Below are 14155 nucleotides of genomic sequence, written 5' to 3' on the forward strand. Positions count from 1 at the left end.
TCTCATTTAAAATCTTCTCTATTTGTACCAGTTACCTTATTATTTATTTATTTCTCTGGATTCCTAATTACCTTTATGCAACATGCTTAATTGCCTGAGACTTGCAGCTTTAAGACAAGAGAGCTTTTGCTTTCGTTTATGCGTATGTGTGTGTAGGAAATAGTCACTTTCTTCAGTTATCATTTTGAGCACATGCAGAACTGTACCACCAACCTTTTGTGGCAGATCCATGACAGAATCATTTTCCACATATAAAGAATGCTTACTTCAGCACAGCTTTAAAGTCATGTACGGTTGTCTCTCAGGAAGTTTAATAGATTGAAGAAAGAATACAATTTAAAAATAGCATCCAAGGGTAAGGAGCTTCCTTGTCATCACCCCCATCATCACTTACGTGTGCCTACGCTGCTGGGTTAATAAAACTCACAAAATGGGAGAACACTGCAACAGGCTGGCCATCAGGAAAAACGTCCTCACTGTTAGAGCAGTATGACAATGGAATCAGTTACCTAGGGAGGTTGTGGGCTCTCCCACACTAGTAACCTGGACAACTACCTGTCAGGTATGCTTTAGGGTGGATTCCTGCACTGAGCGGGGGGTTGGACTTGATGGCCTTATAGGCCCCTTCCAACTCTACTATTTTATGATTCTAAGAACAGAGAAGTTGAAAGAGACTACCTGAAGCAGTTTAGAAGCTGCACAACACAAGTGGCTTTCTCAGAGGGTCACTGATGATAGGAGAGATAAATGTGGGAGCTGGCAGGCATGAGGGCAGAGCACCTCCCTCTGCACTTCAAAAGAAATCACCCATATTTACTTGGCTTGTACACTAGCCATCTTGATAGTTCAGCACATAAATTTCCACTGAATATGAAGTTATTACTGCCAGCTTCTCAAATGTACGTTACAAAGCATTATTTTTAGTTTCAGTTTATTGGGAACCAATCTCTTTGCTAACTAATTAGCATGGAGAGATTATGCCAGCTGAGGCTCTATTAATCTACCCCACTCACTTCTCCCTTTGGGAAATTACTTAGTTTGATTAATATATGTCGCTCTCCATAGAGAGAGTGCTTAACCTAGACCAGGGCTTGACTGCTCTCATAATCATGAGCTAAGCAAGTCAGCTTGGGCTAGTCATAATGTTTCAGCTGAAACTTCCCACAAAGGTTGTTAAAGTAAGATGGGTTAACCCTCAGATGCAACTCCATAGATCCTTGGAAGTAGGAGAGGGGGCATATTCGACAAAAAACATAGACTTGAATCCAAGAGAACAAAAGCATTAATGGAAAAGTACTTCAATCCACACAATAGGGAGGTCTCTAGTATATGCCCATGTCATATAGCACCATGTCCAATTATGCCATTCTAGAAGGAATTCCAACTCCCAGGAGGTTCTGCAGGAGTTGGGAAAGGTCCTTTCTTTGAGCGTAAAAAATTAAATTCAGTTTCTTTTTAAGACTTCAAACCAAAGGGGCAGCAAGAAAAAAGTAGAACTGTGAAATTCCATTTACAACAGGACTCAAGAGCCTGCTTTCCCACCCATAAATTAAAATGCCACAATTACAGTTCTTTAGAGAAGACCCTCTTCCTTGTTGCTGTCTTCTGAGCCTCCCTTGTAGTAGGCACCCGGGGGAGGACTTTAGATGTTGAGCATAGTATATGGGCAGTTTCATGTTGGGAAAGGTGTTCCATCAGGTATTGTGGCCCTGAGCTGTGTAAGGCTTTATAGGTTAGAATTAGTACCTTGAATTAGGCCTGGAAACATACTGGCAACCAATGCAAACTGTCTTCAAAGGCAGCCCCACACAGAGTGCATTGCAGTAATCTAACTTGGAGGTTACTAGAGCATAGTCAATTGAAGCCAGGTTATCCCTGTCCTGATAGGGACGTAACTGGGACACCAACCGAAGTAGGTAGAAGGCATTCCATGCCGCTGAGGCCACATGAGCCTCAAGTAACAGAGATGGTTCTAGGAGAACTCCCAAGCTATAAACTTGTTCCTTCAAGGGGAGTGTAACCCCATCCAGAACAAGTTGAACTCCCTCCATCCGGGCAGAAGAACCACCCACTAACAGCATCTCAGTCTTGCCTGGATTGAGCTTCAGTTTATTAGCCTTCATTTTTAGGCTATTGTCGCAGCCAGGCACCGGTTCATCACATCCACAGCCTCACCTGATGAACATGAGAAGGAGAAATAGAGCTACGTGTCATCAGATTACTGATGACAACACACTACAAAACCCTGGATGACCACACTCAACAGTTTCATGTAGATTTTGAACTCCATGGGTGACAAAATTGACCCTTGTGGAACCCTGTTCTGGAGAATCCATGGTGCTGAGCAGTGTTCCCTAAGCACCACCTTCTGGAGCCGATCTGCCAAGTAGGAGCGGAAACACTGCAATGCAGTACATCCCACTCACAATTTTCAGAAGGGTACCATGGTCGATGGTATCGAAAGCTGCTGAGATCAAGGAGACTCAACAGAGTCACACCTTGTTTTTCTTCCGACAAAGGTCATCATACAGGGCAACCAAGGCTGTTTCTGTACCAAAGCCAGGCCTGAAACCCTGAAAGACTTTGTGGATTGTACAGCGAGTCTCTGTTACATCACATTTCATTGCGAGAGCTTGGAATCCTAACGGACAGCACAGTTGATCCTGTCAGCCTACCTTCTTGATTAGAGAGCCCTATCCAAGGTGGCCAAGTATCTGTGTCCTCCACTTAAAAACAGGACAACCAAAGGAGCTATATGAATTCACAGCAAAACACAGTAGCTGGACAACCACAGTAATAACCATAATATTATTAAATCTTTATCCTGCCCTATCTAAGAAAGTGGTGAGAATATGAACTTTTCAAAGAAGTGTATTTTTTATTCTCTTTTAGCAAGCAACATCAGATTATTTAAAATTTCCAAAACAAGATCAAAATTAGCACTTGTGAAATTATTGAAAGGAAACAAATATTCATATAAAAATTGAGCAATTCATTACAAACAATATAAAAGTTCTGTATCTCCCTTGCAGAAAACGATAGTTGAGAACTTCTTTGCACTTTTTTCTTTATTTAAAGCATTTTTCTCCACAGTAGCTTACAAAAATTAAAGGGCAATCCCTACCCTCACAGTTACAATCTAAAACACAACACCAAAGCATAAGTGATTGGGAGGGAGAAGGAAAAAGCAAACTCAGATACTAGTTCTTATAGGTATTCTTTTAGGCAGGGAATGGCAAAGCAAGCTCCCTGCAATTGTTCCTTGAATTTCAATGTTAAGACCTTTGTAGGATAGGTTTATTCAGTTTTGGGTGAATACCAGCACTTTTAATTTTAAACTATGATGATTATTTGACTTTGGATGCCGTGCAATACATCAGCATTATACACACTTTGCAAATATCACTGCTTCTCTACTCATCCCAAAAGGGATGTGGATATTGATTTTGCAGGGTTTAGTTGTATTACTTATTCTCAATTTTATTACTACTACTACTTCGATTCAAAACAAAACCCAAGGGCAGCTAACATAAGTCTTACAAATAAAATTACATGAAGTTACAGTACTTCACATGCAAGATATTAGTGTTTCATAAGCATAAACATTACACCCCATCATTTCAGATTTGTACATATATTGATTACAATCCCTGGACACTAGATAGCAGGGCTGGCAAAGGCTACTGCCTCAAATCCTGGATAACTGCTGCCAGGCTGGACAGTTTGGGACTCAATGGACCAATTGTTTGCCTCAATGGCTTGTTGACATACTGAGTGCTAAAGCTAATCAGACTGAACATTCGTTATAATTAATGTTTAATCTTTATGATAGTAGGCAATCTTGACAAGGAATTAAAGAAATTCTATAAAGCTACATTTCCTTCTTAACATCTCTTTCTTAAAGCCACTTAAGCTATTTCTGGGGTCTTAGTTTTCACTTTTTCAAGCACAAAATGAATACCTTCATCCAGATTTCTAACAAATGAAAAATACAATAACTTTTTAAAAATGAAAAACATATTTAAAATCTAACAGATCACTCATTTTCTTGATTAAATTATCCATTCAAGTTATTTAAATACCTATTCTCTAGATTCATACTACTTAAAGGCTAGCATACATACATTTAAAGATGCCCAATATCACTGTAATGTCATGAGGCTTATATTTTTGGGGTCACACTAAATATTGAAGTGATAATTTATGATAGGATTCACAGGACCATGCCTGGTACACAATGAAAGATTGTTAAAATATAGATGGCTATATTTTATCAAGCATAAACAAATGAGTCAATGAGCAGTCCAAATAAGAGCTCCATGAATCTAGATCAGTGAGTTTTGAACTGTTTTTTAAGGAATCTTGTTAGAGGTTCTTAATGAGCTGATAAGTAATAGCAGTCCAATTACCCTATGCAAATTTAGGCTTTGGTTGCAAGGGCCAAGCTCAACAGCTTGGCTGGAATCCTACATAAACAGGAAAAAGTACAAAATATTCAATTATCAGAAGATTAAATTATTACAATAATATCTACCACACTATAATTCACTGTTTTACTAAGTTTCCCGAAAACCTAATTCAAAAGCATCCACTTCCTTGGTGCAGTTTATCGCTACATGTTATGAACAGCTCAAAGTGTTTCACATACTGGGCAAAATAGAAATTTAATAAATAAATCTGAATAGTTTGATTAAACCAGGGGTAGCTAGGGCTGATGGGAGTTGTAGGCCAAAACATGTGGAGGGCTACAATTTGCTCACCCTTGCACTAAAGTAACCAGAACGACTGTAGCAATTGCTAGCATAATTTTACTGAATTCGGGATGTCTAAGAATGTTAAAAAGGCAACTTCAAGCAAATTTGCAAACAGGTTCACAGATGTTGCTATCCTATGCGTTGTCATTATTATTAGCTTGCCTGCCTCAGTGCCTCACCCTCCCAAACACACTTCAGCTAGTTTTGACAGATCAACAGCCTGAAAGTACCAACACTGCTTCAACTGCCAAATATTCCTTGCCTGGTCATTTCTTACAGATAGCCTGGTTTCAAATCTATAGTGTCTTCAGCTACAAACTGAGTTTGCACTGATGCTTCAGGGTAAAAGTTTTATTCAACCTCTTCAAAATGATTAAGGGCACAATCCTATGCATTGTTAGACAGAAAAAAGTCCTATAACACCCAGCATGGTAAATAGTTGGAAAACTTCAGTAATCATAATTACTAATCCATTTAGTAATTACTAATTTCTTTAATAATCATAATTTCATGGACTAATGGCATCTGCTTAACTGTATATTCTTTATATTATCTTGTATGTCATGTAGGTATCAGGCTAGCTTACAATGAAAAAGCAGTATGGCAGAATGCTGCTGTAAACATAGCCACACACTTTGATTTGGTTACATATACACCTTATTAAAATGCTCCAGACATACAGAAATGCCAACATTCACAGAGCCAAACCACTCAGAATTTTCTTTCAAAAGTGGTTAACTTCTCAGTATTTTAGCTGCTCTCATTAAAGTAGGCTGCTTGTGTGGAAATAGCTTAATATTATTTCCAATTTCCTGAAAATAAAATTTATTACTTACAGCAGAAGCCTGTCAACCTTTGGTCCATTGTACCTCTGAAGGATAAGGGGAGGCCTGTACACTTTCATTGTTTCTGTAGTTTGCAGACTTATTCTTACAGTTCTCCTCTTTATACGCATAGGCATATAGTAGTTACTTTATTTATAGACATTAACTCAATGAGCTACCAACTGATATAAGATATAGCAATGGATTTACATTCATGACATTTGTACTACTTCTAGCTGTGATGATGCTATATTAACACCATGAATCATTTCAAGTTACAATATGAACTAATGTTCTATTTAAACACAGGAGTTATGCTATTTTATTCTGAGAACTTTAAATAAGTTCTGGATATTATACAAAGTATAGAAAACAGTAGAACAAACTATTCCAAGGCATAGTCTGAGGGCATGTGATACCGCTTATCTTGCTGATGCTAAGCATGATGGAGTTTGGTTAATGCCTGGATAGGAGATCACTTGAGAACATATGGAAGCCATGACAGAAGAAAGGTGAGATATAAATGTAAAGAAATAGATAACCTGTAGACAAGTTCAGTAATTTATCTACCTTTATTTCATGAAATTCTTGATCATCACTACATTCCTGAAAGGCAGTACCCCATGAGAAATAGCAAGCAATCCACATTTGAAAGAAATTTGCTTCATATTGAAGAGTGTCTTGTATGCATATACAATACTTAACTCACCATTTGAGAATAAAACAGACACCAATCTGATTGATCAGATTTCCCAATTTCAAAACCACCATCACACTTTTACACTTTGATTCTGTAACTAAGAAATAATAGCAACAGGAATCATTTAATCCAAGTCTCCCTGCTCTAAGACATGTTCTTATGCCCAAATACCCCTGACAGGTACATTAGGCAGTTAGTGTCAGTGCTCTTGTAAGAAAAGTTCCCCCCTTAGTGTTTCATGTCAATCTCTTAAAGTCATTGGTTCTTGGACCATCCTTAGTGGATAGGGCAAATTATACCAAACTAACAGTACTAGCCCATATATGTCTACTCAGAAGTAAATCTCATTGAGTTCAACAGGAATTTATGCCCAGGTAAGTGGGCAAAGAATTAAGCGCCTTGAAGGAAAACAGGAAACAATACAATAAAAGCAGCATTTCCTCTTGGGAATCTCCTTCCTGGGAACCTCATAAATATTGAATACCCCTTCCCTCAATCTTTTTCATTTTAGGCTTGCTGTACCACTTCTTATGGGATTACCACACAAGGCCTGCTTTCTAGATGCTTCAACGTAATCTCTGAAGATCTCTTATGAATTCTTGCCAATTGGTCAAATTAAACTCTAATTCAAGGAATAATTTCAAAACCTTATGAGGGGAAAAAAAAACTAGCTTAAAGTAAATTTGGAAAGCTAAATAACATACTGCGACATTCACAATGTTGATCTGACCATATGATATCCCTCAATGATCTTACAAAATAGCTTTGTAGGATATTCGATACAAGAAAGCAAGATCAATAATTTAAGTACATTAAATTATTGAACTTGCTTTCTTTAACTTCCTACATTTAGCAATTTTATCTTCAACACTGTAGAAATGTATACAACTGTTAATATCTAATAATATCAAATACCTTACAAAAGTTACTAAGATCAGGCAAATCAAAAAGAAAATGGATTATTATTTTTTAGAAAATAAACACATCTGAATATTGCAAAGTGACTCCCGATCACACAACTTTTTGTCTAGTATATGTACAAATATTCAATTTTTCTTAGAGTACTTTATTTTTATTTTATTATTGCATTTATAGCCCACCTTTTTTCCTCCAAGGAACCCAAGGCGGCATACGTAATCCTCCTCCTCTCCATTTTATACTCACAACAACCACCATGTGAGGTAGGTTGGGCTGAGATTCTGTGACTGGCCCAAAGTCACCCAGTGGGTTTCCATGGCCAAGTGGGGACTAGAACCCAGATCTCCTGACTCCCAGTCCAACACTTTAGCCACTACACCACACTAGCTCTCGTTTTGTAGCACATTCCACTATGTAGTATTTATTTAAGGTATTTTATTCTGAACTTCAATAAAAAAAATCCCCAGGACAGTTTACATTCAAATAATCAAGATACAAATAAAATATCCAAACAGTTATAATAAAGAATTAAAAGGCAGCAAGATTGTAAAATTCAAATTAATCTTGCTTCAAAAATCAAAAGTTCTTCACCTAGCATGAAAAGAACAATCCAGTTACTCTCTGGTGTGAGTATTATACAACTGGAGCAGCTCCACTGTGAAGGCCCTCTCCCTGGTAGTCACTCACATTTCCTTAAATAGCCAGGGTACATGCAGAAAGCCCTCTACTGAAGATTTTAATGTAGAGGTAAGCAACTACAGAAGTCAACACATGGCCAGCACAAATGGATTTTTAGAGCCCTTATTACAGCTAAAAGATTTATACTATAACATTGGAAGGATAAATGCTCACCTCCCATAATGCAATGGACTGAGGACTTAACAACGCTATCAACATTTGAACGGGTGTTATATAAACATCACTTGTGAGTGGCTAAGTACATTGATATTTGGTTTGCTTTTCTATGTTGTTCCCTGCCTCGATCCAGAGGGAGAGGCAGGTAATAAATTAAGATGATGATGATGATGATGATTTTCTTAAAACGTATGCATAACACCCCCCTTTTTTATGAATGGTATATCTGATGGGAAAAAATGATGACATTTCTATGTGTGTAATTTTTTTCCTTTTTCACAAATTATTTTCTGTTCTGTTTTGTTAAATTCACAATTATTATTTTTTTAAATGTAGTGTTCCTTCAAGTATTCTAGTCCTAAACCAGGAAGGGCTTTAAAAGGACAAGACTAGCACTTTGAATTGGGCTCAGACATTGATTGTGAGACAGTGCAACTGTATCCAGAGTAGAGATGCGAAGGCCCGGAAAAACCCCTGAAAAATTAGGGGGAAATTTTTTTTTTCCTCATTTCCCCCGGAAGCCTATTTTGGTTCTCCCCCCACCCCCCAAAAATTGAAAAAAATTGAAAAAACTGAAAAAATGGATTATGGAATGTTTTATTTCAGCATGAATAAAATGTTTAAGACAAGGTGTTCATACATTTATTTCTCCAATTGATTTCTAAAAACTATGTACAGTATCAGATTATTACAATTTCTGTGCACCAAAGACAAGCAAGTTCTACCTAGGTTGTGAACTGAGACTACGGGCTAGATAGGGCGATATCCCGGGAATCGCCCAGGGATCATCCCTGTGCGTCCATATGACACACAGGGGATCATGGGGGCAGGGAGGCATGATCCCTCCCGTGCCCCGGGATATGGCCCTACAGTCCTGGGCTTGTCCTGAGACCGCGGGACATGTGGCCGGGCGTCGTGGTTTCTCCTGGCTCCTTGTGAGGAAGTGCGAAGAACAGGGAATGGGGCGCAGAGCTCCTCAGGAGCTCCATGCCCATTGGGGTTGGGGAGTGGGTTTCCCCCTATTTTTGTAGGAGCGCTCACACTTTTGTAGGAGCACTCATACATTCTGCCTCTAGGGGGCACCGCCATTGAAGCAGAGATTGAAACTGATAGTGATAGTTATTGTCATGGGCTGGGCCCATGGTTCCTTTAAAAGAATATTTTTTGCTTCATCCTAGGGAGAGGGAGAGGGGTTTCTTTGTGTCCGAAAAGGGAGTAGCAAGTAAAATGCCAAGGCTGCACTGGGTGAGAAAAGCCTGACATCTGATAATGCCTCCCCGGGCTGGTACCGGGGGAGAGTAACAAGTTGCAGCTGTGCAATGTCTGGGAGCATTTCCCCCTCCCTTCAGGAGAGGTGTGGGTTTCTATGGGGTTTCGATTGGTCAGGGTGGGTCTGGAGACAAGGGGGTCCCAGAAAGGGATAAAAAGCTTGGGCACCCAAGGGTCCGGTCTCTTTCCTGTGGGTGTCAGGAGTCCAGTGTGTGTGTGGTGAGCCAGAGCATCCAGGCCGGGCTGGCTGGATGGCGGAAGCTCCATGTGGCCGCTGAGGGAAGGAGTCTAGTTCGAGTGGCGTGAAGCCGAGTGGAAGTGAGCAACGAAGAGGTTGAGTTGCAGAGTTAAGTGTTTGTTATGTTTTAGATTAGGTTTGGGTACAAGTGGGCAAAGGACCTTGCCAGAGTTACGGCTGGTGGGTGGTTAAGTGGGGAGTGAGTGTGGATTCAATTGGCTTGAGCGTCTAAAGGGTGAGGGGGAAGTATTAGTCCCTGCTGTCCTGAGTGTGTTATTCCTTTGTCCATGTTTTTTCCCCAAACCTCTCACGTGTTTACCTTAATGTGTGGACTCTTATGGAAGTGTGTAGTGTGAAGAATAAAAGTGTTTGGTCCCTATCTCGGGAGTGTGGTGTCGTTTCCTTGAGAACCTAGACTTTAAAGGGATAAAAAGCAGCATTGAAGGGGTGTGTGTCTGGGCTGGCTGAGTCAGACGCCCCCTTCTCCAGCCAGGGAATTGCGGAGTCAAGTGGTTCCACCACAGCTATAGCTTAGAAAATGAGTCTGATTAAATTTCATATATATTCTTTGAAACTTGGTCCCCATCCCCCATTTTTCTCATTTCTTTTTATGGGAATAGGTGTTTTATGTCTGTTTGACACTGTGGAGGATTAGCAGAGACATAAAGAATTTTCTTTGTTACTAATGTTGATTTGTTTCTTCTGTTTTGTTTTTATTGTTTTTTGCCTGCTCCTCATAAACTGGCAAAACCAAAGATGTTCCTTACAGTTCAAGAGGTTGTAGCTCCATTTGTTACAAAAAGAAGTCAAAACTTAAAAAAAGGAAATTCAATTTGTAATAATTGTTTGAGTACACTGTACTTTTAATATATCAAATGTGATAATTTTATGCCAAACCAACTTGTACATAATTACAATTACTTTCAATCTGTAAAAAGTGCTAATATTGCATTTTTCAAAATTTCCCCCAAAATTTCCATTTCCCCCCAAAAAACCCTGGAAAAAATGTTTTTTCTCCATGGCCATAAAAATATTAAAAACATGTATTTTCAGTGTTATGTACAGATTGCACCACAGATTAATCACCACCTGTCTATTTAACTTGAAACTTTTGTTACATACACTTTCAATGCATACATATCAGTTCATACATTTACGTTATACCCAAAGGCAGTTTTATAATGTTGGGTAGCAAATAATGCCTGAATAAAACTTTGGTTGTGGTTTAACAATCTGATTTGAAAGTGAGTTCTCTTCCCAGGGAGTGTTTTCTAGGATAAAGTCAATCTAGGTTTATCTGAACAATATGAGCAATACTGTGTTGAGGTGATCCGGATAGAGATGCTACTAAGTCCACGACCAATATACTAAATTTAAATGAATCTGAGCAGCAGGTGCTATTACTCTGTGCACCTCTTTCATGACCTTCAGTCCTAGTACAGCCCTCCACTCCATATTTTTGAGCCAACCCTCTCATTGAAGTCTCTCTCTTGAGTTTGGAGATCATTTACATTCAGAGGAGCAAAAACCTGGGTGCACCAAAAAGGGGATGGTGCAAATAAATACTGGAAGTTTGGAGGATCAGGATGAAACGTTATACACAGCTTCCCCTAGTAGGGAGGCACCCGATGCACTGTCAAAACGCTGCTAATTCACAATAGTGCAAAGTTGCAGTTTGGTTTTTTGGGCAATTGGCGCCTTCTATTGCTCTTTATTTTTGCTTTCCATCATTGTGCTGTAGTGCTATTTCCCAGTAGCGCTACTCTGAAGTAGTGTTAGCAGTGCTGCACTTTTAGTTATTGGTCAATTGTCACTATATGATGCTGCTCTTTTTATTTTTGCCTTGCAATACTTCGGTGTTTCTGGGCTGTTTAGAGCTTTCCTCATTGGCTACCTGAAACTGGCAGCTAAGCAGATTTCTGAACAGAGATCTGCCAGCTGGAGCAGAGCCACAGCAGCAGTTTTGACCAACTGGGATTCTGTAGGCATTCTTAAAATCACTCTTTAAGCCACTGTGGAGTGCCAGATGACATGATCAGTCAACATGGTTTAAATAATTATATGCATTTTATATGTTTTATTTATATGTATTTTAAGTCGTTTGCATTTGTGTTGTACCCTGCCTCGATCCGGAGGGAGAGGCGAGTAACAAATATATTATTTTATTATTATCATCATCATGGCTTATTTTTGCTCCCAGATGACATGATAAGCCATGGTGGTGTCGTGATTCCAAGTCCTCCTGCAGCGATGCGAGACAATAAAGAGGTCTGCCAAGTAATGCACAAAACTTTATTCAGCAAATAAACATCACTTTGCCCCTGAAGGGAGTGTAAACACTATGAGTTTTCCTTTAAGCTAAAACTTGGCTGACTAAACTAGGCAGTTGTCCTTTGAATAAAAGGTAAAGTTTTCCCTGAGCCACTTTTGCTTCAGTGAGGATTCTTCTGAAGGAGTCTTTGGCAAGAAGCTAGCTGAGCTGACCGCTTCTCCCCTGCTTTCAGCTCCACCCACTTGACCCTGCAGGAGACTCTGGGATTGGTCAACCCTGAAGTCCCTTCAATCTCTGAGAAAAGAGGAGTTCCCACAGACTCTGAGTTGTTAGCATTCTCTCAGATAAAGTCCAGTGAAGATTCATTCCTGGCTCCTGAAAAGCCTTGGAGAATCTCATCCAAAGCTTCCTTTATTGGCTGGTAAATTTCTAGTCCTGTTTCTTCTGGTTCAGAATCTGAATCTGACTGATAGCCTGAAACCCCTTCTCCCACATCGGGGAGAACAGGCCTGATCCTGACAGGTGGTTTATAAACTACTGTGAGTAGCTTATACACCACCATGGTTATCATGATGTGAGAACCCAGTCAGAAAGAGAATACACACAAAAAAATAAGCCAAACACCGGGGTTAAAAGTAGATGCATCCTTCAAGCTTGGTTTTAAAAGTATCGGTTTGTTCAGAATTTTGTGGTAGATACCTGTATCTGTCTTACTAACTTCAACCCTAATCCCTGCCATCTCCACAGAAATATCAAACTCAGAATGGCTGTCCCCGAGTTGGACCTCGGGCCACAATTATCATAGAATCATAGAATCATAGAATAGCAGAGTTGGAAGGGGTTGGAAGGGGCCTACAAGGCCATCGAGTCCAACCCATCGAGTCCAAGGCCATCGAGTATATCTAAAGTATTTTTAGATATACCCAATAGGGTCTTTTGCCTTAAACAGCATAACAGTCTCTCACACACAAATAGCCTCATTACATATTAACAAACACTTTTTGAAAACTCCTTTGAGTTTTGAAAACCAGTTCCTGGGGAAGTGGGATGGAACAGTGTGGGCAGGCTGGCCAGTGGTAAAGAATCAAACTCACATAACAAAGCAGAACAGCACAACTTAACAAGTATGTAGTAGCTTACTTGTTTTGTTTTTCACAAGTGTGGTACATTCAAGGTGAAGATCGACACTAGTATTTTTTTTAAAAAATGAGCACTCAGACTTCTACAGTTCCATTTGCCACCCTCACCATGTGTTCTATCGCTTTCTTGCAAGGGCAAAGAGAGGAAACCTATTTTTCCAGTACACAGTTGGAGATGGGGAGAAAATGTCCCCACACCTGTTGTGCTTCAGTGGGCAATGCAACTATGGGGAAGATCATGCCTTGCCCTCCAGCTCCAATCTAAAGAAGAAGGTGCAAGTTGGTCATTTGGGTAGGAGAGGTATTCTGAGTTGCCTAGTGCCACACGTTCAAGCTTAGAACTGGGGAGGGGAGGGGTAGAAGTAACATATGCAAATCTATTCAAAAGTCAGTCAGTTTTATATGGCAAATGTGTACAAGACTGCACTAAAGGAAAGAGACAGGGTCTTTGCATTACAGATCCTGATTTGTCTACCAAGGTCAGCCAAACTTTGTGTGTAAACCATACAAAGAACATCTTTTTCATGAATGATCCAATATATGTCAAATCAAAGATCACCATGCTGCAGTTTCTAGTGAACAATGAAAAGCTTTGCATCTTAATAAAACTAAATACACTTTCCTAATCACCATTATAATGGTCTTGCTTCTTCTAAAACCATACTAACCTTCTCTGGATTTCTAAATCTTCTTGGGATGGCCCATTTTGCACTTGTGGGGGAAGCTGGGCATTTTGTCGAGGCAACGTTGGACCTAGGAAAAGAGAAGTTACACTTCAGCTTTTATGCAAAGGTCACTTGTAAAGTCCAAGGTAATTCTATTTACTGCCAACCATTTACTTATATCTTATTTCCAGTAATCCCAAAAGCCTATACAACACATAAAACCAACTGAACACTACCATCAGGAGTGCTTTACATATTTTAAAATGTAAAATAATGAAGTATTCAACATGAATACAAAGAACAAAGTTTTTCCTATGGCTTCCCATCACTACTGAACATACTGCTGAAATATTCATAAACTGTACATGCTTCCAAATGTTAAAAACATTTTTTTGGGGGGGGGGAAGCAAGAGTTGAGTGGAGTTTAGAACTCACCTAAACGGAATACTAAAATAGAGAACAGGACACACACACACACACACACACACACACACACTCACATCAATGCAACCCCAAATATG

At 39.5% G+C, this 14155-nt stretch overlaps 1 protein-coding gene across 4 annotated transcripts in view; it reads right to left on the reverse strand.

The window, feature by feature from the left end:
• Positions 1–14155, reverse strand: part of ENAH (ENAH actin regulator) — a 103944-nt gene that overhangs the window by 26184 nt on the left and 63605 nt on the right. For 3 of the 4 annotated variants that reach the window (XM_063124123.1, XM_063124126.1, XM_063124125.1), the window contains exon 4: positions 13638–13722. In XM_063124123.1, coding sequence (XP_062980193.1) covers positions 13638–13722 — 85 coding nt within the window. Of the gene's footprint in view, positions 1–5590; positions 5732–13637; positions 13723–14155 lie in introns of those variants that run through there. The other variant, XM_063124124.1, reaches the window with a different exon arrangement.

Source organism: Elgaria multicarinata, chromosome 4 (assembly GCF_023053635.1).
Source record: "Elgaria multicarinata webbii isolate HBS135686 ecotype San Diego chromosome 4, rElgMul1.1.pri, whole genome shotgun sequence".
Classification (NCBI taxonomy): Eukaryota; Metazoa; Chordata; class Lepidosauria; order Squamata; family Anguidae; genus Elgaria; species Elgaria multicarinata.